General features: G+C 38.3%; 1 protein-coding gene across 4 annotated transcripts in view; it reads left to right on the forward strand.

Annotated features, from left to right (window-relative positions):
• Nfatc3 (nuclear factor of activated T cells 3) overlaps positions 1 to 27,929 on the forward strand; it is a 76,363-nt gene that overhangs the window by 24,162 nt on the left and 24,272 nt on the right. For 2 of the 4 annotated variants that reach the window (XM_031341268.1, XM_031341269.1), the window contains exons 4-9: positions 11,799 to 11,998; positions 15,067 to 15,239; positions 18,304 to 18,444; positions 20,480 to 20,535; positions 23,359 to 23,485; positions 24,410 to 24,514. In XM_031341268.1, the coding sequence (XP_031197128.1) occupies positions 11,799 to 11,998; positions 15,067 to 15,239; positions 18,304 to 18,444; positions 20,480 to 20,535; positions 23,359 to 23,485; positions 24,410 to 24,514 (802 nt within the window). The remainder of the gene's footprint in view (positions 1 to 11,798; positions 11,999 to 15,066; positions 15,240 to 18,303; positions 18,445 to 20,479; positions 20,536 to 23,358; positions 23,486 to 24,409; positions 24,515 to 27,929) is intronic. The other 2 variants (XM_031341271.1, XM_031341270.1) reach the window with 1 other exon arrangement.

Consider the following 27,929-nt stretch of genomic DNA (forward strand, 5'->3'; position numbering starts at 1 on the left):
ACCAGACTGGCCTCGAACTCAGAAATCCGCCTGCCTCTGCCTCCAAGTGCTGGGATTAAAGGCATGTGCCACCACCACCTGGCTAATTTTTTTAAGGATGGTGGGTTAGTAAACTTTCCATCACTGTGAAAACATAAATGAGGTAATTAGCTTGTAATAAGGAAGGCTTATTTTGGTTTAGTTTTGGAGGTTTCAGTCCTGTTGATTGGTTCTTCTGCATTAGGGCCTATGGTAAGCCATAGGATATTTGGTTTATTTTAAGTATGTTTCATATTTTAACGCTTTAAATTAAGATTTTATTTTAATTTTAAATTTACGTGGAGTATAACAGTAAAAAATAAATAAATAAAACTAAGAAATGCTTAGTTTTAAACCATTGGTGGTGATTCTTGCTTGTAATCCCAGCCTTTGGAATATTGAGGGCAAGGGGATCACTATGGATTCGAAGTCTGCCTGGGACACATCATCAGTTATAGGACAACATGGGCTCCAAAAGAGACTCTATCTTTTAAGAAGTAGGGTGAGGGGGGAAAAAAAAACAACAAACAAAAAATTTTTATAAAAATGTACAATAATCTGAACTCCAACATTCATAACTGTCAGTAAGCTCAGATTAGAAACAACTCAAATGCATTTTATAGTTAAGCAACTGTAGTTTATGTACAGGCTACTACCACCCATCTGTAGGAAGGCACAGATAGTTGCTATATGCAAAAACTTGTGTAGTTTTCCATGGTGGTTTGGACTGTCATAGGTATACCACTACACCCAGTTCTCATGGCTCTCTAGAAGTATGCTGATTAAGAAAAAATCTGACAGGGTTACATAGAGTAGCTTTCTCATGTTGAATAAACTGTGGAGACATAGTAGTTTCCAGGAAACAGAGTTTAAGTGTCACAGATATAAGAAAATTTATTCATAGTGATGGAATATGTCTGTATCTTTGCCAGTGTAGTGATTACTTAAATCTATCTCTAATAAAAATGCATGCATGTAAAATATATGGAAAGTGTGGGACTATAGTCTGCAGTTATACTGGCGCCAGTTTCCTGGTGTCTTGTAATAGTGCTGTAAGTGCATGCTATATTATGTTTGTGAAATAAATAGAGGTACTGACACATGCGGATTTTGGTAACTTTCACTAAGGAAAAAAAGCTAATACCATATTGTTTGGCTAATCTGGTCTGCTTGGTGAGACCCTATCTCAAAAGTAAATTAAAAGAGTGTAAATTAAACAGTGGTAAGTAAGCTTTTTTTTTCTTTTGTATTTTGTTGCTCTGCTTGGGGCCAAACCCAGGGCCTCATACATGAAGACAAGTACTGTACAACTAAATTCTGTCCCTAGTGTGATACAGAAATATTTCAAATCTTACCATAGAAATTATTGAAGTTTGAAAGATGAGGTTTATAATGTTGTTGTTTATAGACTTTATCATATGTAAAGATCCATTGCCTAGTGGTGATTTGTTTTTGTTTTTGATTTTTTTTTTTTATACAAAGTCTCATGTAGCTAAGGATGGCCATAAAGTACTGATTCTCCTGCCTTTGTTTCAGGTGCTCATGATGATTTTTTTTTGTTTGTTTGTTTGTTTTTTGTTTTTTCGAGACAGGGTTTCTCTGTGTAGCCCTGGCTGTCCTGGAACTCTCTTTGTAGACCAGGCTGGCCCCAAACTCAGAAATCCACCTGCCTCTGCCTCCCAAGTGCTGGGATTAAAGGCATGTGCCACCACCGCCCGGCATCATGATGATTTTTTTATATGACATTGTTAGGTGTACATTAATACTTATTTTTGTTTTGTCACATTTTTGCCTTTAAGCAATTTATGATGTTGAATTTTATTTTTGTGGTTTTAGTATCTTTGCAGTGTTTCAAGTCTGTTCATGTTTCTGAAATAGTCAGATCAGGGGTCCTTCCAAGTAATTTAGCAGGACTGATAATGGAACTGCTGTTATTAAAGTTGCTATAGTGTGTCCTGTAGTGACCTCCAGGCTTTAGCCATCCAACTTAAGTTAAATTAAGCAGGCACAGATCTTTACTATGGAAACAATATAGAAACATAGCAAACAAGGACAAAGCAGAGAGTGGCCTGATTAGCAGAGTACTCGTAGTAGATGAAAGATGTTAGAGGATACTTTAACAGTACTTGTTCATTGATAGCATATAACATAAATGTTCCTTCTGTGATTGGATAAGGCAGTAGTGTAACTAGTTTATTCTTTTTTAAAATCACTGAGATGCAGAAGAGCAGTCCTATTTTCCTGTCCTGTATTATATGTACTTAAGCAGATGTTGGCAGAAATATATTTATATATATATTCCCTTTGAAATCTTATATGCACGATTACCTTCCCACAGTAGTAGTTTATTTTATCAAAGTGAAAAGACAGGTGGCTTATATCTTTGCCAAGCTGTTATAAATATGAGTCATGCAATATGACTAAGGACTCTTTGGTATATGGTGCTTATCCCCTTTGTGATACTTACAATAGCATTTATGTACAATAGTAACATTTAAAATGTTTATTTTCGCCAGGTAGTGGTGGGCACGCCTTTAATCCTAGCACTTGGGAGGTAGAGGCAGGTGGATTTCTGAGTTCATTTCTGAGTTCAAGGGCAGCCTGGTCTACAGAGCGAGTTCCAGGACAGCCAGGGCTACACAGAGAAACCCTGTCTCAAAAAAAAGTTTATTTTCAATTTTAGATTTAACTACTTCACTTTGGCCAGACACTTAGTATTACCAACTTTGAGTTATTTTGTATTATGAAATTGTCTTATTCCAAAATTTATTTATTCAACAATGATGTATACTTTTTAATGTGCTAAACATATCTATAGACTCTGATAGCAAGGTAAGAGGCTGTTGTCTTCACTAATTTAGAGGCAAGTGTGGAGCTCCTGTTCTTCCATTACTTAATGAACTATTGATTTCATACAGTTTGAATGTGAAAGAGCAATAGATATAGCAGAAGGAAGCATTTATTAGCCTTGAGTTTTGGAAAGTTCCCAATTTTCTTTTAGTTTTACATTCTTCATCTGTAGACTGGAGAATAAAAATGTTGTGCACTCTATAGTGTATGTATAACTAATGGACTAATTAAAGCAGAGTATATAACCATGCTCTACCTTAACTTCTTGTCTCTATAAGTATAGAAGATGTGGTAGTTTGTGTGTGGCATTATCATTTAACTCATTTGCTGCTAAAGAATCAAAGAATTGGGGCTGGTGAGATGGCTCAGCGGGGAAGAGCACCGACTGCTCTTCAGAAGGTCATGAGTTCAAATCCCAGCAACCACATGGTGGCTCACAACCACCTGTAATGAGATCTAATGCCCTTTTCTGGTGCTGTCTGAAGACAGCTACAGTGTACTTACATATAATAAATAAATAAATCTAAAAAAAAAAAAAAGAATCAAAGAATTTTTTTTTTAAATTTCTACACATGTACATTTGTACGTGTGTGTTTTTCCAATTTCTTTCTTTGTATAATAGCCCTAGCAATCCTGGAACTCACTTGTAGACCAGGTTGGCCTCGAACTCAGAAATCCTCCTGCCTCTGCCTCCCAAGTGTTGGAACTAAAGGCATGTGCCACCACTGCCCAGCTTTCCAGTTTCTTTAGTTAGTGAGGCCTTTTTTTACTATGTTCATATTGAACATTTTATGTTTTATTAGCTAGTTTCCATTTGATTAAATATCAATTTAATTATATTGTTAATGACAGAACAGTTTAAAGGAATTAAAAATGAAAATATTGGCAGATTTCTTTATTATGTATTAAAATATTTACAGAAAGCTGCAAATTCTGCTTGAGTATAGTAAATTGCACATTGCTGTTGTATTTTAAGAGCCCAAGGTAATGTCAGGAATTGAGGCACTGATGTCTGTGGAAAGGAGTTGCGAGATGAGGGTGAAAACATTCAAATTGGATAAAAGTCTATAATGAGTTAGGTTTCAGAGAGACAGAGAGACAGGCAGACAGTAAGTGTGTATGCATGTCTGTGTCTGTATCTATGTCTGTGTCTGTATTGTTACAGACCTAGTGGTAACTTTTGTCATGAAACAACAATAGTGATTTTTAGTAGATGATATAAAATCTTCATTAATACATGAATTAAAGGTTCTGAGGACAGCACTGGTAGATGTGCTGAAAATGCAGTTGAACAGTTTGCAGACTAAATAGTAAGCCCCGTGCTGCCCTCTCTTAACCTCTAGAACACTTGAGAAAGGTTTGTTATGAGAGTCTGGAGGGCTTATCTCGAGGTGCACGACAGAAAAAAATTATAGAACTGAAAAATGAACTTTATTGTTTTAAAATGTTTAACTTAAAGCTACTTGAATTTTTCTGTTATAAGTGACTAAACATAATCTTATCATAAAAGGCATATATTAACTCTAGTTCAAACAGAAAGCTTAATAAAAATGTAATTAAGATGTACACCATATAGGCATAGTGGCTCTTAATATAAAAGGCATTAATTAACACTAGCTCAAACAAATTCTTACGAAAATGTAATTAAAATCTACAAAGAAAGCTAGGCATAGTAGTTCACACCTGTAAACCTAGCATTTGAGTAGCTTAGAAGGAAGATTGCCATAAGTTCAAAGACAATCTGAGCTGCTGATTGAGACCCTATCTCAAAACCTTAAAACAAAGTTATATGTATGTATTTAAAATATGACTCATCTGTAACATACATGTCATTATAGTGCAAACACAGAGTGCTGGTTTAAATTCTTTTGTTGTTGTTTTGTTTGTTTGGGTTTTTTGTTGTGTTTTGTTTTGTTTTTGAGACAAGGTCTCTGTGTGGCCCTCGTTGTCCTGGAACTTACTTTGTAGACCAGAGTAGCCTTGAACTAACAGAGATCTACTTGCCTCTGCCTCTCTAGTGCTAGGATTAAAGGCATACACTTCCACCACCCAGCTTTAAATAATACATTTTGAAGTATAAATGTGTTAGTCAAATAAGGATCGAAGATGTACATATGTTATTTAAAAGCCACCAGTCTCATTTTTTAATTTAATTTATTATTTTGTGTGTTTGGGTATTTTGGCTGCATGTATATCTGCACTAGTTGTTTGTACAATGCCCCTGGAAACCAGAAGAAACATTGGGTCTTCCTAGAATTAGAGTTACAGGCAGATTATTAGCCTCCATATGGGTTTTTATCTTCCTAGCTAGATGGTCAAAAGATATATAGCTTTTAAAAAGATATATATCTACTCCCAGTTCCGAGGAATCCACTACTCTTTAGTTCTTCGAGGGTATTGCACACAAAGATGGTGTATAGTCATACATACAGGAAAACACTCAACAAGTAAAATAATTTTTTAAAAAGTGGTATCTTAGCCAGGTGATGGTGGTGCATGCCTTTAATCCCAGTACTCAGAAAGCAGAAGAAAGCATATCTCTGGATTTGAGGCCAGCCTGTTCTACAAAGTGAGTTCTAGGACAGCCAGGGCTACATAGAGAAACTCTGTCTCAAAACAAAACAAACAAACAGTGGTATCTTTGTTAATCAAAGATTTTTCCACTAATTTACTGGCCATTTGTTTTGTTTTGTTTTGTTGTTTTTTTCTGGTTTTTGTCATAGAGGAAATACATTTTTATTAAAATGTATTTTTTACAATATATTTGTATTACAGTTTCCCCTCCCCCAACATCTCCTATCCTCCCCATTTCTCCACCCACCTAAATCCACACCCATTCATTCATTCTTACTTTAGAATAAAAATAAACAAAGTTGACAGGAGCCTGATATAGCTGTCTCCTGAGAGGCTTTGCTAGAGCCTGACAAGTATAGAGGGGGATACTCGCAACCAACCATTGGACTGAGCTTGGGGACCACAATGGAGGACTTAGTGAAAGGCTGAAGGAGTTTGCAACCCCATAGGAAAAACATTACCAACCAACCAGACCTTCAGAGCTCCCAGTGACCAAAATGCCAACCAAAGAGTATACATGGTGGGACTTGTGGCTTCATGAGTTGCTTATGTAGCAGAGGATGGCTTTGTCTGGCATCAGTGGGAGGAAAAGTCTCTGGTCCTGTAAAGGCTCAATGCCCAGGGTAGGGGAATGCCAGGGTGGTTGGGTGGGAGAGCACCCTCTTAGAAGCAGGGGGAGGGGGAAGGAGACCGGGCTTTTCTGGAGGAGAAATCGGGAAAGGGGACAACATTTGAAATGTAAATAAATAAAATATCCAATAAAAAAAACCAAAAACCAAAAAACAAGGGGCTGGAGAGATGCTCAGCAATTAAGAACACCGACTGCTCTTCCAAAGGTCCTGAGTTCAAATCCCAGCAACCACATGGTGGCTCACAACCATCTGTAATGAGATCTGACGCTCTCTTCTGGTGTGTCTGAAGACAACTACAGTGTACTTACATATAATAAATAAATCTTTGGGCAGGAGCAAGCAGAGGTCCTGAAGTTCAATTCCCAGCAACCACAAGATGGCTCATATACATAAAATAAATAAATAAAAATCTTTAAAAAAACAAACAAACAGAATAACCAAGCAAAGCAGAATAGGAAAAAAAGCCAAAGAAAAACCGTAAGAAACACATATAGACACTGAGACACATATATTTAGACCCAGAGGGCTGGAGCGATGGCTCAGCCATTAAAGGCTAGGAGGCTCACAACTAAAAATATTTAGACCCAGAGAAAATTCAAAAAATATAATCAGAAACGATAATATATAGAGAAAATATCCGTAGGGTGAAAAAGTACCCAGACAAAGCATTATGAGTCACAAAACCCTCCAAAAATGCCATTGAGTTCATCATGTGTTGGCCATCTGGGCCATGGAGACTGCTCTTAAAGTGGGGTTATACATCCAGTGAGACTCCCGTGGAGAAAACTAGTTTTTCCTTTGACAGAGTTTATCAACTGGAGAAAGCTTCTGGGTTATCAATATAGAATTGTCTCCAGTTCCTCTCATTGCTGAGAGCCCATCAGGCTTAGACCTGAGCAGGTTCAGGGCTTGCTGCTTCAGTCTGTGTGAGTTTGTCGGTCCTCTTGTGTCTAGAAGGCCTTACCTTGGTATCTTCCATTCCAGTTGATTCTTACACTCTTCCCACCTCCTCTTCCATTGGGTTCCCTGAGCAGGTTGTAGCTGTGACCCTAACAGCACAATCAACCCTGGAGCTTAGGATGAGGTAGGATCCACCCACTGATCTGAAGTTTAACTATTTGTTTTTGACTTGTGTATTCTACTTATATCCGTGTGTCCTTTGAAAATGATAGTTGGAATTATGGCTTATCATCCTTCTTGAATTACATTGTTTCTGGAATGTGAATTACACTCAAGAATCTTGCCTTTCATAAAATGGTGCCATAAGTCTTTGGTTGTATCCCTAGATCTTTATGCCACATTAAAGCAGATTTTGTAGACCAGTAGTTCTCAATTCTGTCAGACCTAAGTGTTAAAAGGATGTATAGAAATTAAACTATAAAGCTAACTTAAAGTAATGAAAATAATGTTCCAAAATGAAAAGACTTGCTGATGGCTTACAGAAGACAGTGAAGTGGTCATTTAACACCTGCAGTTCAGGTGAGTCTTGTAGGTACAGAGGTGTGTGTACTCATCGGTAGCCTAAATTCCATGAGTGGCATTATTTGCAGTGACATGATTTTCTGAAATGATGAACTTCTTACATGGTAATTAAGCTTATGAAAAACTTATACATGTTAAAGCTTAAAAATGCTTTGTGTTGGGGCTGGTGAGATGGCTCAGCGGGTAAGAGTACTGATTGCTCTTCTAAAGGTCATGAGTTCAAATCCCAGCAACCACATGGTGGCTCACAACCACCCATAATGAGATCTGACGCCCTCTTCTGGTCCGTCTGAAGACAGCTACAGTGTACTTACATATAATAAATAAATCTTTAAAAAAAAAAATGCTTTGTGTCGGGGCTGGAGAGATGGCTCAGTGGTTAAGAGCACAGATTGCTCTTCTGAAGGTCCTGAGTTCGAATCCCAGCAACCACATGGTGGTTCACAACCATCCATAACAAGATCTGATGCCCGCTTCTGGAGTGTCTGAAGACGGCTATGGTGTACTTACATATAATAAATAAACCTTTTAAAAAAATGCTTTGTGTTTTTTATATACCAAGGATTTGACTTCTAGGTTTATAATCTTTTTCTATACTTGAATGTCTGATCGAGCATTCTAAAATACTGTATGTTACATAGGCTAGTTAGTTGCTTTGAAAAACTATGGTTATTTATTGCACTGAAGGCAGTTTCTGTCTCTAACCCCTTTTTAATAATTTCCTATATAGTATATCCCACTTCTCTTGTTAGGTGAACATAACCACTCTACTACAAAAACCATTTCTCATGTCGATAACTAAAATTCAGAATAGCTTTCTAGCCCCCCATTCCTTCCTAGAGGGCCATACTATGTAATCCTTCTATGTTAAGAAGGATTATTCTGATCCACAGCCATAAATCAGTGGAGCTCAAGGAGTCTTGTGGAAGAGTGGGGTGGGGGGAGAATTGAGGAAGTCGGAGGGGTCAGAGACATCACAAGAAGACTACAGAGTCAACTAGCCTGGGCCTATGCGTCTCAAAGAGTCTGGGTCGCCAACTAGGGAACATATAGGAGCTGGATGTAGCAAATGTGCAGCTAGGGCTGTCTAGGTCTTTGTTCCCTGCCATTAGATCCCTTTTCCCCTACCTGGGCTGCCTAATCGATCCTTAGTGTGAGAGGATATGCCTAGTCCTGCTGGGACTAGATGTCCCGGGTAGAGTGATACCTAAGGAGTGTTCCCCCTTCTCTGAATAGGAGAGGGTACAGTGGGGGAGGGATTTGTAAGGGTAGGACTGGGAAGAAAGGAAGTGGGAGCAGTGATTGGGATGTAAAGTGAATATAAAAAATTGGAGAAAAAAATAGGAACTTAAAAACAAAGAGGCGGAGCCTGGCAGTGGTGGTGCATGCCTTTAATCCCAGCGCTTGGGAGGCAGAGGCAGGTGGATTTCTGAGTTTGAGGCCAGTCTGGTCTACAGAGTGAGTTCCAGGTCAGCCAGGGCTATACAGAGAAACCCTGTCTCGAAAAACCAAAAAAAAAAAAAAAAAACCAAAGGGGCAGGAGCTGGAAAGATGGCTCAGCAATTAAGAGCACTGACTGCTCTTGCAAAGGCCCTAAGTTCAAAGCCCAGCAACCACATGGGTTCCTCTGTGAACCATTGCCCATTCCATTCCAAACCTCAGGATTGAGTGATTGACTGACTGACTGACTGACTTATTTATTTTGATACAAGATTTCTCTGTGTAGTCCTGGCTATTGTGAAATTCTTTTTGTAGATCAGGCTGGCCTTGAACTCACAGATATTGCCTGCCTCTGCCTCTTAGGTGCTCGGATTAAAAGTGTGTGCCACTATGCCTGTCTTTAACATCAAAACTACTACTTTCTGATCTTCCTATTATCCTCTACCTTCATTTTATTTAGTTTTATTCCCAAATATCAGTACCCTCAGAGAAACCTATACCCTATTTACATCTCTTATACTGCTTTATTAATTTTTAAATTAATTAATTTTAAATTTTATTATCTACTCTCCTGGGAGCCATACAAACCGCAAAAAGCAGAAACGGTCTTATTCATCATCCTGTCTGTCTTTTACTGAGAACCTATTATGGAAGCAGTATGTCTAGGTTAGCTGTGGGAACATAGGACAAGATAAGAACAGCAAAGGTCCAAATCTCACAGGCCTGTATATAAATCATCATAGGGATTTGAATTAGCTCTGAATGAAAGGAGACCATTAGAGAGGTTTCAGTGAGGTTAAGGAATGATATGGGGGACTATGGATTTTTAAAAAAATAATATAGAGTAGTTGGTTCGCTCCCATACAGGTCTGGAGATTGAACTCAGAATGTTAGGCTTAGAAGCAAGTGCTTTTACCTACTGAGAGACATCTCATTTGCCTATGTTTTTAAAATAGTAATAATAATAATAATATAACAATTATTGTTGTTGTTATTATTATTCAAATGTGGTAACTCATACACTAGAGTGGGAGACTCCACCCCAGAAAGCTTACAAGTTTAAGTCCAGCCTGGCCTACATAGCAAGACCATATTCTGAAAAATAAATACATAAATAAATGTCAAAAACATGCTGATGAAGACAAAGATATAAGATGTATAAAAATATTTGTCTTTATGATTATAGATGTAAATAGACTCAGAATAGTGACAAGCTGAATGTGATAGAACATTAAAAGGATTCAATATCAAATGAGATTTATTCTGGAAATACAAGTGTAATTCAGCATATGAAAATAAATTAATATGTCACAGTAATATCAAAGGGAAAAACACATACTTATGTAGATTGATTTTAAAAGTACATTTGCAGGGGCTAGGGGTTATAGCTAGGTAGTAGAATATATGCTTAATCTATACAAAATTCTGGGTTCATTTTCCTGCACCAGAAAAAATGTATTCTTGTTTTTAATTACATGAATACATGTAGTCTTTTGTCTTTCTGTATTTTTATGTGTGCACATTTGTTTCTGGAGGCCAGAAGACAACCTTAAGTTTTGTTACTCAGCTGCCATATATCTTGGTTTTAAGACAGATCAATTGCCTCTATTTCGAGTGCTGGAATTAAAGGCATGTACCATGATACTGGCAGTTGAAGGCTTTAGAGCAAAATTTTGAGGCAGGGTCTCTCAGTTAACACAGGCTGGTCTTGAATTTAATATTGGACCAAATGGTTTATACAAGCCTTAGTCTGCTAAGCCCTACCTTGTTGTCTTTTCAAATTTTTTTGATTATTCAAATCTTTGTCCCTCTTTCCCCCAACCCTCCCCACCTCCAAGTTCCTTTTTAACGTGTTCCAGTGTCTAAATCTTTGTTATTTAAAAATTTGGGAGTTGGAAAGATGGCTCAACAGTTAAGAGCACTAGCTGCTCTTTCAGAAGACCCAGGTTTGATTCCCAGCACCCATGTGGTGGCAAACAGCTATCTGTTAACTCCAGTTCTAGGGAAGACCGTGCCCTCTTGTTCTTTCAGGGCACTAGGCACACAAACCATGCAGGCATACATTCAGGCAAAACACTCAAGCATATAGAAGAAAATAAAACGCCAGGTGGTGGTGGCGCACGCCTTTAATCCCAGCACTTGGGAGGCAGAGGTAGGCAGATTTCTGAGTTCAAGGCCAGCCTGGTCTACAGAGTGAGTTCCAGGACAGCCGGGGTTACACAGAGAAACCCTGTCTCAAAAAACCAAAAATAAAATAAAATAAAATAAAAAACATTTTTGGAGGGCTTTTCATGGGTTAATTTTTTTTCCAACATAATATCTTTATCAAGCACTGGAGAGATGGCTCAGTGGTTAAGAGCACCTGCGTTCAGTTCCCAGCAACCACATGGTGGCTCACAACCATCTGTAATGGGATTTGATGCCTCTTTCTGGTGTGTCTGAAGACAGCTACAGTGTACTCATGTACATAAAATAAATAAACAAACAAATAATATCCTTATCAATTTGAACATTTCACATCATATACCCTGATCATGCTTACTTCCCAGTCCTCCATATCTACTCCCCATCCCTTTTAACAACCCCCCACCCCCCAAAAAAAGGAAGGAAAAAACAAATCCATTTTGTGTCGTCCATATACTCAATGGATCATGGTCACAGTCTCATGGGTTACTTTTACTGTCTGTGTTATGATAAAACATTTATGTACGATAGTATGTAATACAAATATAGTAGACCTATCAGCCTATTTTAAAATGCCTGAATAATGAGGTGTACTTTTTTGTGTTTCTTTTCATTTAGCTCCTGGGCTATAGTGAAAAGCCAATAAATCTACAGATGTTTATTGGAACAGCCGATGATAGATATTTACGACCTCATGCATTTTATCAGGTGCATCGAATTACTGGAAAGACAGTTGCTACTGCAAGTCAAGAGATAATAATCGCCAGCACAAAAGTTCTGGAAATCCCACTTCTACCTGAAAATAATATGTCAGCAAGGTATCTTTTTTGGTTTTTGGTTGTTTTGTTTTGTTTTGTTTGAGATGGAGTCTCATTATGTGCCTCTGGCTGTCCTAGAACTCACTGTGTAGACCCTGCTGGCCTCAAACTCACAGATCCACCTGCCTCTGCCTCCAGCCAGGTAACTTAAAACTTTTGTTAAAATGAGCAAGCTCAGTGGTTAAAATCCCATATTCTTCTTCCAGAGGACTAGAGTTTGGTTCTCAGTACCCATATCAGGCACCTGCGCTCATGTGCATGAACACGCTCACATAATTAAGAGTAATAATTTTTTTAAAAAACTAAATTGAAAGTTCTTTCTTCCTTGAAACAAAACTACATGGTAGGTTTGTCTTTGGGTTTTAGCTAACTGTAAAATATAAAATTGTTTAAAAGCTAACTGACAGCCGGGCGGTGGTGGCGCACGCCTTTAATCCCAGCACTTGGGAGGCAGAGGCAGGCGGATTTCTGAGTTCGAGGCCAGCCTGGTCTCCAGAGTGAGTTCCAGGACAGCCAGGGCTATACAGAGAAACCCTGTCTCGAAAAAAAAAAAAAACCAAAAAAAAAAAAAAGCTAACTGACTAACATTATATAAGTAATTTTGAAAGTTTTGCTCAGGAGAACAGTAGGTTTCCTATTTCCAGAATGACAGTTGGCAACTTGTGTCTGTAATCCCAAAATGCAGGAAGAACAGGAGTTCAAGGTAATCCTCAACTACATGGTGAATTAGAGGACGGTCTGAGCTATATATGTAAGATCCTGTCTCAAAAAAACAAGAATAGTGGACAGGGGTAGTGGCTCATTCCTTTAAAAAGTCTTAGCATTTCAGAGGCAGAAATAGATGGATCTCTTTGAGGCCTGCCTAACTACATTTTCAGTTCTAGACCAGCCAAAGCTATAATGAGATATTGTCTAGGAACAAACAGCATCAGAAATCCAGAGCATGATTCTTTAAATATCTACACAAAGCTTCTTCGTGTCTTAGAAATAGGGTGAATACGGGGCTGGTAAGATGGCTCAGCGGGTAAGAGCACTGACTGCTCTTCCGAAGGTCATGAGTTCAAATCCCAGCAACCACATGGTGGCTCACAACCACCCGTCATGAGATCTGATCTGATGCCGTCTTCTGGTGTGTCTAAAGACAGCTACAGTGTACTTATGTATAATAATAAATAAAATCTTTAAAAAAAAAAGAAAAAAGAAAAGAAATAGGGTGAATGTAAATGTATCAGTGTTATACCCTAGTTGAAAATAAAAGTTAAGGCTGGATGATAGTGCCATGCACCTTTAATCCCAGCACTTGGGAGGCAGAGACAGGCAGATTTCTGAGTTTGAGGCCAGCCTGGTCTACAGAGTGAGTTCCAGGACAGCCAGGGCTACACAGAGAAACCCTGTCTCGAAAAACAAAAAACAAAACGAACAAACAAAACAAAGAAAAAGAAAATAAAAGTTAGTTTGCTTATATATACCTGTAATCTTAACACTTAAAAGACTAAAGTCAGGACAACTTTTGAGTTTGAAGTTATTTGGGCCACAAAATGAGACCCTATTTCAAAAAGCAAAAACAGGAGTTTTTTCAAACAAATTTAAAAAAAGAAAAAATTTTAAAGATGTTTTTGCTTTTGTTTTTGTTTTTGTTTTGTTTTTTGTTTTTGTTTTTGTTTGTTTTTGGGGGGGTTTTCGAGACAGGGTTTCTCTGTGTAGCCCTGGCTGTCCTGGAACTCACTCTGTAGACCAGGCTGGCCTCGAACTCAGAAATCCGCCTGCCTCTGCCTCCCAAGTGCTGGGATTAAAGGTGCGCGCCACCACCGCCCGGCTCTGTTTTTGTTTTTTTGAGACAGGGTTTCTCTGTATAGCCCTGGCTGTCCTGGAACTCACTCTGTAGACCAGGCTGGCCTCAAACTCAGAAATCTGCCTGCTTCTGCCTCTCAAGTGCTAGGAAAGATTTATTTATTTTATATATGTTAGTACACTGTTGCTGTCTTTAGACACACCAGAAGAGGGCATCAGATCCCATTATAGATAGTTGTGAGCCACCATGTGCTTGCTGGGAATTGAACTCAGAACATTTGGAAGAAGAGTCAGTGATCTTAACTGCTGAGCATCTAGCTAGCAAGCTATATACATATATGCATCATGTACATGGCTGGTGCCCAAGGAGGAAACAAGAAGGGCTTTGATCCCCTATAGCTAGAGTTACAGACGGTTATTAGCTGCATGTGGTTGTTGAGAATTGAACCCAGGTCCCTTGGAAGAGTAGTCAGTACTCTTAACTGCTGAGCAATTTCTCCAGCCCAATTACTTTATTTTTAAAAATCCTTTTTAAGATTTATCTATTTTATGTGTATGAGTGTTTTGCTCCATTGTATATCTGTATCACATGTGTTCTGGAACTGGAGTTATGGACAGCTGTGAGCTACCTTTTGGAAGCTGAGAATCAAACTTAAACTTCTGCAAGAACAAATGCTCATAACTGCTAAACCCTCTATCTGTCTTTTATCTTTTTTGTGTATATTTTTATATGTGTATATTTGTGTGCTGAGTGTATGGATGTGCACCATGTACATACAGTCCAAGAAGATCAGAAGACTGTCAGATCTCCTGGAATGGATGTTATAAGCAATTGTGAACTGCCTGGTCGGGGCATTAGGAGCCAAACTTGGATGTTCTGCATGAACAGTATACCCCTTAAGCACTGAGCTTTCTTTACAACCCCTTATTTTTGTTTATCGGCCCAGGTTGGCTTAATTAAGGCAATCCTCAAGTATCTTCCAAGTATTGGATTATTAGAATGTGCTACCAAACCCACCCCAAATTTTTCACCTAATTTGGGGTACAGAGTTCTTTCTGGAAATTTTTGTTGTTTTGAGATAGAGTCTCTTATCACCCATTTTGGCCTTGAACTCACTATATAGCTGAGGCTGACCTAGAACTCCTGATCTTCCCACCTCTCTTTCAAGTGCTGGGATTATAGGTTTACATGACCTGGCAAATTGACGGTATATATCTATGCCATTGAGCTGTTCAGAACTAGTTTCTGAATAATGAAATTAAAATTTTTTTTCTAGTATTGACTGTGCAGGTATTTTGAAGCTCCGCAACTCAGATATAGAACTTCGAAAAGGAGAAACTGATATTGGCAGAAAAAATACTAGAGTCCGACTTGTATTTCGTGTGCACATCCCACAGCCCAGTGGAAAAGTCCTTTCTCTACAGATAGCGTCTATTCCGGTTGAGTGCTGTAAGTGAATTTGTATTATGTTTTAAGGTTTTGATGTAAGTTTTGTATGTATGTATGTATGTATGTATTTATTTATTTATTTATTTATTTATTTTAGGATTTATTATTATACACAAGTACACTGTAGCTGACTTCACACGCACCATAAGAGGGCGTCAGATCTCATTACCAGTGGTTGTGAGCCACCATGTGGTTGCTAGGGTTTGAACTCAGGACCTTTGGAAGAGCAGTCAGTGCTCTTAACCACTGAGCCATCTCTCCAGCCCCTGTATTTATTTTTTATTAAAATGAGATATATATTAAAAATACAGACTGAGTTATTTTTTTTAAAGATTTATTTTATTTACTTTTATGTGTATGAGTACGCTGTAGCTGTACAGATGGTCGTGAGCTATCGTGTGTGGCTGCTGGGAATTGAACTCAGGACCTCTGCCATCCTGCTCACTCTGGCCCCACTCGGCCCAGCTTGGTGTGATTCACTGTAGCTGTCTTCAGACGCACCAGAAGAGGGCGTCAGATCTCATTACGGGTGGTTGTGAGCCACCATGTGGTTGCTGGGATCCGAACTCAGGACCTTCAGAAGAGCAGTTAGTGCTTTTACACGCTGAGCCATCTCACCAGCCCCCAAACTGAGCTATTGAGTCTGAGTTGCTGGTTTGTTTTTATGACATGAAAATAAGTTAACAAGGTAAAAAGAGTGCTAATTTTAGGTTAGAAATGTCTTCTCACTCTCGTTGATTCTAGGCAGCTATGTGACTGGACTGTAGAGAAGCTCTTGTTACCTTTTCTTTGCCTCCCTCTCTGTTCTTGCCTCCAACTTACGTTTCTTTTAGCTCCTGCCTTAAGCCTGTTGGGATTGAGTATAGATTTGTACCACCTTCTCTACCTGTAAATGAAAGTATATTAGGATCCTGTGGTAAAGCTATATGATCTTGATGCTTTTAGTTGTCACTTGATTATCTTTCAAGTGTTAACCTTAATATATTAGAATTCTGTTTTGGAGGCTTACCCCTCAGCTGAATAAGAATTAATTGGGTTGGTTGGTTGGTTGGTTGGTTGGTTGGTTGGTTGGTTGGTTGGTTGAAGACAAAGTCTCACAATGTAATACTGGCTGGTCTAGAACTGTCTCTAGGTAGATAAAGCTGACCTTGAATTCACAGAGATCCAACTGCTTCTGCTTTTGAGTACTACGATTAAAGGTATGTCTCACCATGCTGGGTTTGTAACAAGTGCTCTTAAACACTGAGCCAGCTCAACAGTCCCTGCCTTTTATTTTGGAATACAGAACCTCATGTATGGCAAGCTGGCCTCAAATTTACTACATAGCTGAGTATCACCTTAAATTCATGTACTTCTGACTATGTCTCTCAAGTGCAGGAGTTACAGGAATGTATCACAATGCCAGGTTTATGTGGATCAAATCCAGGGTCCTGGGCATGCTAGGCAGCATCTTACCAACTGAACTATATCCCCACCCAAGCTACATGTACTCTTTTGGGGGGGAGGGGCTTGGGGGGAATGTTTTGAGACAGGTTTTCTCTGTGTAGCCCTGGCTGCTCTGGAACTCACTCTGTAGACCAGGCTAGCCTGGAACTCAGAAATCCGCCCACCTCTGCCTCCCAAGTGCTGGAATTAAAGGTGTGCATCATCACTGCCTGGCACAAAATGTACTCTTTATTTATTTATTTATTTATTTATTTATTTTACTACATGTAATCTTAATTTGAGATCACATGTAATTATAAAAATCTTCCTTTGTATCTGTTTGGTAGTTGCTGAGTCAAAGTTATATTTTATCATCTCCCAAGTGAATGTAGGAATGTCTGAGAAAATCTTGGTGATATAACTTCCTGTAAAAGAAGTTTGGATATTTTAAAAAGTAAGATGGGTATATGGTACAGAATTTATAGTGGGTTTAGAGATATGTATCTGTAATTTCATCACTTGGGAGGGGAAGGCAAGAGGATTAGGAGTTCAAGGTTATCCCTGACTACAGATGAAGTTCAAGAACAGCTTGGACTCTGAATCAAAAAAGAGAGTGGGGAAGGTGGAACTATATTATTAGCAATTAAGAACAAAGTAGCAGGAAAGGGTAGAATAAAAACTAAGTAACACTATACATTAGAAATCAGATTATAGCCAGGTGTGGTGGTATGCACCTTTAGTTCAAGGATTTGGGAAGGAGAAGCAGGATTTGTGAATCAGGCTAGCCTAGTCTACAGAGTCAGTTCTAAGACAGCCAGTGCTATACAGAGAAACCCTGTCTTGAAATACCAATCAATTAATTAATCAATCAGTCAATAAGAGAAAAGAAAAAAGAGAATCAGATTATGTTCCTGAAATCCTGTGGAAGTAGAACATAAAGTCACTGTAGAAAATCATTGTTGCTTTTAGAAATTAAATAGTAAAGTATGTGTCCCCTTATGTTTTAGCTATTTATTTTAAAAATTATCCTCAATAAAAGTCTAATGTTATGATGATCTGAGAAAGAGTTGCTTGTCTTGTAGGAGTTACTTAGATACTTGTCTTCTCTTAATTGCTCATAGTTTAATTACATATTTTGGACTTGATTTTTATAGTTAGATTTGTAAATTATAACAGTTCTATGAATGGCATATACTTGAGTTTAATTAAAAGCAAAATATTAAGTAAATGTATGGGAACCAATGCATTAGTTAGAAACATTAATTTATCTTTTTCAGATTTTTTGCAGTTGTACTCTAAAATCAATTCAATATAATTTACTTGTTTCTAAACATTTTAGCTCTTTCAATAAGAATTATTACCAGTGTTTTTTTGTTTTTGGTTTTTTTTTTTTTTTTTTTTTTTTTTTTTTTTGGTTTTTCGAGACAGGGTTTCTCTGTGTTTCCTGGCTGTCCTGGAACTCGCTCTGTAGACTAGGTTAGCCTCGAACTCAGAAATCTACCTGCCTCTGCCCTGGCATGTTTTGATTTTTTAAAGCCTAAATAAATTAATTCCAATGTTTGTTTTATAGTTTGGGCATATCTTGAATGTGTGAAATATTTTAAAATAATGTTTTGTTTTTCTTAACTCTTAAAAACAGCCCAGCGATCTGCTCAAGAACTCCCTCACATTGAGAAATACAGTATAAGCAGTTGCTCTGTCAGTGGAGGCCATGAAATGATTGTGACTGGATCTAATTTTCTTCCAGAATCCAAAATCATCTTTCTTGAAAAAGGACAAGGTAAAGAATATAAAGAATATAAAATACAAATTAACTCAGTCTAAGTGATTAAAGAAGGAAATAAATTTAGTAGATATTTCAGTTATATTAATCGCCAAATAGTCTTCATAAAGTTATAGGTATCATCTAAGGACTAAGTTTTATTGAAAACTTACATTTACTAAATTTACATATAAATAATAAATTTTCTTTAATGGCATATTAAAAATAATTCATCCAGCATTTCTACGACTTGATGTTCACTCAGAAATCTGGGAATACACAAAGGCTGAGACAGATGTCTATGGCAGCATTGTTCATAACAGCTCCAAAATGGAAAGAACAGAATCCTTACTGACTGATGAGCAAATAAAAACAATGAAAACAATGTGCTGTGTCTGCAGTGCCTTGGTTTCTTCTCTCTTGCTTTGATAAAATACCCAGACATTTAGGTAACAGAGGGAGTTTGGTTTATAATCCCAGGTTATAGCTCTGGTGGGAAGAAAGATTCAGGCAGCTAGTCAAACCCACAGGTCAAGACAGCTTCTCACCAGGCATGCCACAGGCCAGCTTGATCCAGACAGTCCCTATGTAGACTCTTCCAGGTGATTCTAGGTTTTGTCAGATTGACAGTTAAAACTCATTATCATACATAAGTGGAATATTTAGTTATAAAAAAGGGAAGTTCTGGGCTGGAGAGATGGTTCAGCTGTTAAAGGCTAGGCTCATAACCAAAAATATAAGAGTTCAGTTCCCAGCACCCACAGCTGTCTCTCCAGCCAAAAAAAAAAAAGGGGGGGGGTAAATATTAGAGACATTAAAAGAAGCCATAACAGCCGGGCAGTGGTGGCGCACACCTTTAATCCCAGCGCTTGGGAGGCAGAGGCAGGCGGATTTCTGAGTTCGAGGCCAGCCTGGTCTACAGAGTGAGTTCCAGGACAGCCAGGGCTACACAGAGAAACCCGTCTCGAAAAACCAAAAAGAAAAAAAAGGAGCCATACCAGAATACATAGAATAAGCAATTCATAGAAGTAGAAAATAGATTTAGAGCTTTGCATTTATGTAAGAAGTGAGGAGGTATGGTAAAAATGGTCTGGAATTAGCAATTAGTCATACAACTCTGTGAGTATCCTAACTAAATTTCATAGGGATGAAATTAGCAAGGTATGGTCTAAATACTAAATATGTTGGTTGGTTGGTTGGTTGGTTTTGTTTTCTTTTGTTTTTCAAGACAAAATTTCTCTGTATAGCCCTGGTTGTCATGGAACTCATTCTGTAGACCAAGCTGACTTTGAACTCAGAGATCCCCCTGCTTCTGCCTCCCAAGGGCTTGGGACTAACGGTGCACACTACCACTACCTTCACCACCACTGATGACTTAACTTGGTCTTAAATTCAACCCTTAAATTGATCCTGCTGCTTTCTTCTTTCAAGGCTGAAATATCAGCCATCTGCCCCCACATTGGGCCCCTTGCTTTTCTTTAGTTTTATTTAAGATTATTTTTCTCTTCATGTTTGACTGCGTGTGTTTTGGAGGTATGTGTTTTGGTTTTGTGCATGTTTTGGAGGCCAGAGATCAATGTTAGTGGTTTTCTTTAATTGATTTCTAATTTTTGGGGAGAGGAGAGAGAAAAATTTCTCATACCTAGCTGTTAACCTGAACCCACTAATGTTATTCTATTATTATTATTATTATTATTATTATTATTATTATTATTATTATTATTTTAGATTTTATTTATTATATGTAAGTACACTGTAGCTTTCTTCAGACACTCCAGAAGAGGACATCAAATCTCGTTACTGATGGTTGTGAGCCACCATGTGGTTGCTAGGATGTGAACTCATGACCTTCGGAAGAATAGTCGGAGCTCTTAACCACAAGCCATCTCTCCAGCCCCTTTCATTATTTTCTTAATACTACACTTTCTTTTTTTTTTGTTAGTTGGAACTCTGTGAGAAAATAAAAACATTCTCTCTGCCAATAATTTGTGATACTACATACTATGTTTTCAAACTTAAATTGCTTTTAACTGTAAATTTTTTCTTTTAATAGATGGAAGACCTCATTGGGAGGCTGAAGGAAAAATAATCAGAGAAAAATGTCAAGGGGTAAGAAATTTACCTTAATTATTTAATTAGTAAGAAGTATTTAGGGGCTAGAGAGATGACTCAGTGGTTAAGAGCACTGTCTGCTCTTCTAGAGGTCCTGGTTCAGTTCCTAATGCTGCATGATGCATCTGTAACTGCAGTTCCAAGGCATCCAGTCTCCATTTCTGATCTCCTTAGAGACCAGGCACACATATATTGTATATTATATATGTGTGTGAATATATATATGCAGGCAAACATTTATCCACATAAAATTTTAAAAATATGTAATTCTTAAGTATTTTGTAAAAAAAAAAAAAAAAAAAAAAAGTAGTATTTAAGGTAAATACTAGGTATAGCAGCATATGCCTCTAATCCCAGAACTGGGAGATAGATGTAGGTACTTGTCTGTGAGTTAAAGGAGGCCAGTCTAGTCTTAATAGTGAGACTATCTCCCCTGCTTCCCCCCCAAAAAAGTTTCTCCTAAGAAATTTAGGAGAAAACTAAATAATGCAGCTTTATAATATGGGAAAGAATAATGAGAAAAGGAAAAATAAATTAGAATTTTTTATTAGTTTGGAAGTGTGATACTTTTCTGGTATTCAAGTTTAAGAAAAATAAACAAGCCAGGCCATGGTGGGGCACACCTTTAATCCCAGCACCCTGGAGGCAGAGGCAAGCCTAATCTCTGCGTTTAAGGCCAGCCTGGTGTACACAATGACTTCCAGAACAGTGGAGGGCTACCCTGTCAAAACCCTGTCTTAAAGAAAATAAATAATTTATTTATTCTCTTCTGTGTGAAAAAAAAAATTGGAAACGAAAGATTAGAAATGGAAGAGCTTTCATAATAAAAATGTCATTACACTGAGAATGGTGCTCTGCACCTTTAATCCCAGCAGAATCTCTGATTTACAGGCCAGCTTGGTCTTCATGGTGAAGTCTAGGCCAGCCAAGGCTACATAGTGAGACTTTGTCTCAAAAAAGCAAAGAATGTGGATAGTATGCTAGCTTGTAACTGCAGCACTCAAGGGGCAGAAGATAGGGAGGGAACATCTGAGGCCATCAGAGGCAAAATAACAAGTCCAAAGCTAGTATGTTCCTCCTAGCCCCCCAAAGCAACTATGCTGTCTAGTTTTAAGTCAACTTGATAAAAGAGCATGATACAAGAGGGAGCTTCAATTAAGAAAATGAGAATGTTATATGTATGTGTATATATATATTAAAATTATATATATTTAATATTTATTAAAATTATAGCCTCAATTGAGAGTATAGAGAATGCTTCAGGCTGTGGGCAAGCCTGTAGGGTATTTTCTTAGTGATTGATGTGGGAGAGTCCTGCTCATTGTGGGTAGGGCCACCTCTGGGCAGGTAGGTGGTCGTGGGCTCTATAAGAAAGCAGGCTGAGCAGACCAGGGGGAGCAAGCCAATAAGCAGCACCTGTCGGTGGCCTCTGCATTGGCTCCTTTTTCCAGGTTTCTTCCCCTTTTGAGTTTCTGTCCTGACTTCCTTCCATGATGATAGTAATATAGAAGTATAATCCAAATAAATCATTTCTTTCCTGAGTTGCTTTTGTCATGGTGGAGGTTTTGTTTGGTTGGTTGTTTTTTGTCATGGTGTTAGCACAGCAATACTGATCCTAACTAGGACAGTAACTGTACTTCTTTTCAAGTAGGCACGCCCCTTTTCTTAATAAATACCAACTTTGCTTGTAGTGGGACAAGCCCCTAGTGATTTGTCATTACATACACTTCAAACACCACAGCTACTCATTAAGCCATTAAGCTTTCCAGAATCCTTACTAGAAGAACCTGTGGTCTTGCATCTTGACTGAAATAGATACAATGTTTTCTAGACTAGGAAGTAGCACTTTCCACAATGCTTTCTAAAGTCTTGGAACAGTCAGATTGATGATTAGATTGGATTTTGGATAAAGAGTTTCACTTTGTATGTGCATATAGGTTATATATACTTCCAACTTAGATGTTTTGAATATAAACCTCATGCCAAGAAATATAAACTAGGGTCTGGAGAGATGGGTCAGCACTTGTTGCTCTTCCAGAGGACTTGAGTTTGGCCCCTCGTACTCAGGAGGTGATTAACCTTCTTTAACCCGAGTTCCAGAGGATACAACATCTTCTGACCTTCTTGGGTACTGCATACATGTGGTACACAAACATACTTGTAGGCAAATGCTTATTTAAATTTTTAAAAAAGGAAACTATATATAATTCAACTTGAGAAATGTTAATCATGATCATATATTCAAGTGGCCCTCCTGTTAAGATATTTATAGTAGGGGCTGGAGAGATGATGGCTCAGTGGGTAAGAGCACTGCTCTTCCAGAGGTCTTTTTTTGTTATTACTGTTTGTTTTGTTTTGTTTTGTTTTTTGTTTTTCGAGACAGGGTTTCTCTGTGTAGCCCTGGCTGTCCTGGAGCTCACCTTGTAGACCAGGCTGGCCTCGAACTCAGAAATCCACCTGCCTCTGCCTCCCAAGTGCTAGGATTAAAGGTGTACGCCATTCCCGTCCTCCCCTTCCAGAGGTCTTGAGTTCAATTCCCAGCAACCACATGCCTAAAGTCTCTTATTTTTGCTCTATCTAGAAGCACAGTGGGTGGGTAAAAATCAGTTTCTTTAATGATTAAAGATTTTGTCTTTGTCAACAAGATATTTATGTAAATAAATGTCCAAATGGCTTATTTGACTACTTTATGTGCATAATTTTTTGTAATGGGGAAACCCTTCCATTAAGAGTTAAGTTTCATAAATTGCTCTTAATTTGGCAGGTGCACTCCATTTTTAGTTCTTAGTATAACACAGTCTTCCTTTCCTTGTTCCTTAGGCTCACATTGTCCTTGAAGTTCCTCCCTATCATAACCCAGCAGTCACATCTGCTGTGCAGGTGCACTTTTATCTTTGCAATGGCAAGAGGAAAAAAAGCCAGTCTCAACGTTTTACTTACACACCAGGTACAAGAAGTTGTGATGATTAGAGTTTTCGCTTATAATAAGAATCTTGCTTTAAATGTTTAATGTATGCCAGCATATTCATTTTGTTGTTGTTTTGTTGTTGTTTTCTGTGTAGCCTTAGCTGTACTAGAGCTTGCTCTGTGGACTAGGCTGCCCTGGGACTCAGAGTTCCGCCTGCCTCTGCCTCCCAAGTGCTAGAATTAAAGTCGTGCACCACCATTACCTAGCTTTTGTTGTATTTTCATTTGACAAGTCACAATTGTACCAGCCCGGGAGCTATGGAGGATATAAAATCAATGTCAAGAGTTCTTGTTTTTGTGATACCCACTGACCAAAAATGTATACTGACCTCTTTTTGTAACAGTTAAAGCTATTTAATTTTCCAGCTTTTTTATTATGACCTAAGTATTGTATTTAGTAATATATACTAATGGTTAAGTAGTTAAAGAACAAATATTTATACAGGTCTTCTCTGTGGTAGGCACTGTGCTTGTCACGAAGACAGATGATGATGATGATGATGATGATGATGATGATGATGATGATGATGATGATGATGATGATGTTGTAATGAACCTTTCTCTCCAAGAAGAAACTTTTTAAAATTTAATTTAAAATTTTATCTTATATGTATGGGTGTTTAGGCTACATGGATGTCTGTATACCACTTGCATGCTGGTGTTGGTGGAGGCCAGAAGAGGACTTCAGATCCCCTGGGAACTGGAGTTATAGATAGTTGAGCCCTTTGCGGGTGTTGGGAATTGAACCTCAGTTTCTCTGCAAGAGCGACCTGTGCTCTTAACCACAACCATCTCTTCAGCCTCTCTTGCAAATCTTTTACCTTGTATACTAAGAAAAGCGGCAGCATTTTATTTGATTGTTGATTTAGAAGTTTGTTTTGTTTTGTTTTTCATTTTGACACAGGGAAGGGCTCACCCTGTAGCTGGTCTGGGATTCACTCTGTTGTTCAGGCTGACCTAAGACTGTTGGTAATCCTCCATCTCAGCCTCCTCAGTGCTAAAATAATAGGTATATGCTACCATAAAATACTGGTGATTATTACGGGTTATTCATTTGTCCTATATTTCATTTATTTTCAAATCTTTTTTGTTATTTGTTTGTATTTTGTTATCTTGTTTGTTTGTTTGAAACAGAGTTTCTCTGTGTAGTCCCAGTTGTCCTTGGAACTCAGGCTGGCATTGAACTCACAGAGATCCTCCTGCCTCTGCCTCCTATAAGGCATGCAGCACTACTCCTGGCTTGTTTTTAAATCTTAGTCATACATAGCTCTTTTGGTTAATGGCATCGAAGAATTTTATGAGACCTAAAAGACACAATGTATTAATAGGGAGGTGACAACATATACAGGGCTTGGGATGTAGCTTATTTACTTTTAGGTTGTGTTTTTTTGTTGGTGGTGGTTGGTTGGCTGGGTTTGGTAGATGTGTGTGTGGTTTTGTTTGTTTTGTTCTGTTGATGCTGCTGTTGTTTTTACCAGCATGTGCTAGCCCAGGGTTCAATCCCCAGAACCACCAGGGACTCCCTGTAATTAATCCAAGCACTTTGGAGGCAGAGGCAGGAAGGTAATGAGTTTCAAGTATACTTGGGGTACATAGCAAGTTCTACAGCATTCTGTGTCAATAAGAAGTCTAGTGGTTTTGTTTTAAATTTATAACTGTGAAGTTAGATTTATATATCAGGAGCTCACAGAAGCTAAAAAAGTGACTCGGGCAATAAAAGTTTTTTAAATATTCAGGAATGGGAGTATCAGTAATGGTTAAGAATATCACATTTCAAGGTTCTAAGTTCAAATCCCAGCAATCACATGGTGGCTCACAACCATCTGAAATGGGATCTGATGCCCTCTTCTGGTATGTCTGAAGTCAGCTATAGTACATCTTTAAAATAAATGCATCTTTAAAAACAAAAAATAACTCGCCGTTCTTCTTTAAAAAAAAAAAAAGAAAAAGATTTTAGAGGTTGAAGCCTGGCATAATGGCACATGTATGTAATCACAATACTCAGAAAGTAAGACAGATAAGAATAGCCAGGCAGTGGTGGCGCATGCCTTTAATCCCAGCACTTGGGAGGCAGAGGCAGGCGGATTTCTGAGTTCGAGGCTAGCCTGGTCTACAGAGTGAGTTCCAGGACAGCCAGAGCTACACAGAGAAACCCTGTCTCAAAAACAAAACAAAAAACAAACAAAAGACCAATAAGTACATCATGATGTTTATCCTGGCCTATGTAATGAGACCATCGCTTGGAATAGACTAAAGAGGATGACAACTCTGATGCCCATACTCATGAATTTGTAGGTCCTAGCTCTCCTGGTTATGGTTACTTTTAGGTTATGGACTTTTGTTGTTGTTGCTGTTTGTTTTTGTTATGCTTGTTGGTTTGTTTGGTTTGGCTGTTGTTTGTTTTTTGAGGTGGGTCTCATTGTGTATCCCTGACTGGCTTGGAACTCCTGGAGAGATTTACCTGCCTCTGCTTCTGCATGCACCACCACACCCTGTTCTGTGACTTTCTTTTGCTGCACTCAGAAGTTAAAGTATTCATCTCTATCCTGAATAAGGAAGAATGCTTCTGTAATTGCAAATGTAAGCACTCTGATCAGCAAGTTAGAGGTGTTGATGACTTCCTAATAGTTGTAGTAATTAAAAGGCAAGGCAAACAGGAGAGGTTGTGCTCCTTTGATGCTACCATTTCATGAATTGGGAGAACACTATAAAGATATAATTCTATTGGCATTACGTATCAAAGTGAAGGTCAATAGAATCCCAGGATGGAGAAGAACATTGGATTGGCCTAGAACTACCACCAAGCTTTACCCTCGAACTTGCTGTGTATCATAGTGTGGCCTTAAATTTCCAGATTCTCCTTTCTTTCTTTCTTTTTTTTAAAGATTTATTTATTTATTTCATGTACGAAAGTACACTGTACCTATCTTCAGACACTCCAGAAGAGGGTGTCAGATTTTTTTTTTTTTTTTTTTTTTTTTTTTTTTTTTTTTTTTTTTTTTTTTTTTTTTTTTTTTTGGCTTTTCAATACAGGGTTTCTCTGTATAGCCCTAGCTATCCTGGAACTCACTCTGTAGACCAGGCTGGCCTCGGACCCAGAGATCTGCCTGCCTCTGCCTCCCAAGTGCTGGGATTAAAGGCATGTGCCACCACTGCCCAGCTGAGGGCATCAGATCTTGTTACGGGTGGTTGTGAGCCACCATGTGGTTGCTGGAAATTGAACTCAGGACCTCTGGAAGAGCAGTCAGTGCTCTTAACCACTGAGCCATCCCTCCAGTCCAGATTCTCCTTTCTTTGCTTCATAAATCCTGGGTTTACTGGGACTGGAGAGATGGTTCCACGGTTAAGAGCACTAACTGCTCTTCCAGAGGTCCTGAGTTCAATTCCCAGCAAACACATGGTGGCTCACAACTATCCGTAATAGGATCTGATGCCTTCTTCTGGTATGTCTGAAGATAGCTACAGTGTACTTATATGCATAAATAAATAAATCTTAAAAAAAAAAAAATCCTGGGGTTACAGGCATGTACCACCACATTCAGCTGTTTTGTCTCCTTTTTAGTTCACAGTAAGCAACCAGTTACATAACCAAGGTCTCCTCTTATCAGAGTTAAGGGATGAGAGTAGTCAGCCATCTTGCCTCCCTTCTCTCTTCACCCCCCTCCTCCTTTTCTTTTCCTAGTCTTCCCTTTTTTTCTTCCTTTGAGATAGGGTCTATCTTGGAAATCAGAGATCCATGTGCCTCTGCCCTCTGAGTGCTAGGATTAAAGGCGAGTGTTACTGAGCTGAGCCTGGCCTTATGTATTGGTTTTGTGTATTGTACTGTTAATTAATTTGTTTATTGGTTTCTTATAGATTTTGGTAGGTTTTTTATTTTTATATTATTTTTTCCTGTTTCTTTGTTTGTTTGTTTTGTTGTTTTTTCTTTAGACAGGGACAAAATAGCCCAGGCTGTTCTTATCTTTGTTCTACTGAGTGCTAGGGTTACAGGTGTGTGCTGCCTCCTCAGTTTTTCAGTTTTTCTCTTGATAGTCACACAGTGGTAGAGGACCAGACCTACCACATGAGAGGTAGGTTTCAGATTGGGAATCCTAGATAGATAGATAGATAGATAGATAGATAGATAGATAGATAGATAGATAGGCAGGCAGGCTGGTCACCCATAGGATTATTTTTGATGTTTTTTTCTTGTTACTTTTTGTTTAGCACTCATCCGATTTTTTTTTCTTTCTTTTCTTTTTTGAGACAGGATTTCTCTGTGAAATGTTGGCTGTCCTGGGACTCAGTCTGTAGACCAGGATGGCCTTGAACAGAGGCCAGAGAACAGAGATCTGCTTGCCTTAGCCTCCCAAGAGCTTCAATTAAAGGCGTGTGCCAACACCAACCAGCTGTTCATCTCTTTTTAAATTATGTTTTAAACATTT

This window comes from Mastomys coucha, unplaced genomic scaffold (assembly GCF_008632895.1).
Source record: "Mastomys coucha isolate ucsf_1 unplaced genomic scaffold, UCSF_Mcou_1 pScaffold22, whole genome shotgun sequence".
Classification (NCBI taxonomy): Eukaryota; Metazoa; Chordata; class Mammalia; order Rodentia; family Muridae; genus Mastomys; species Mastomys coucha.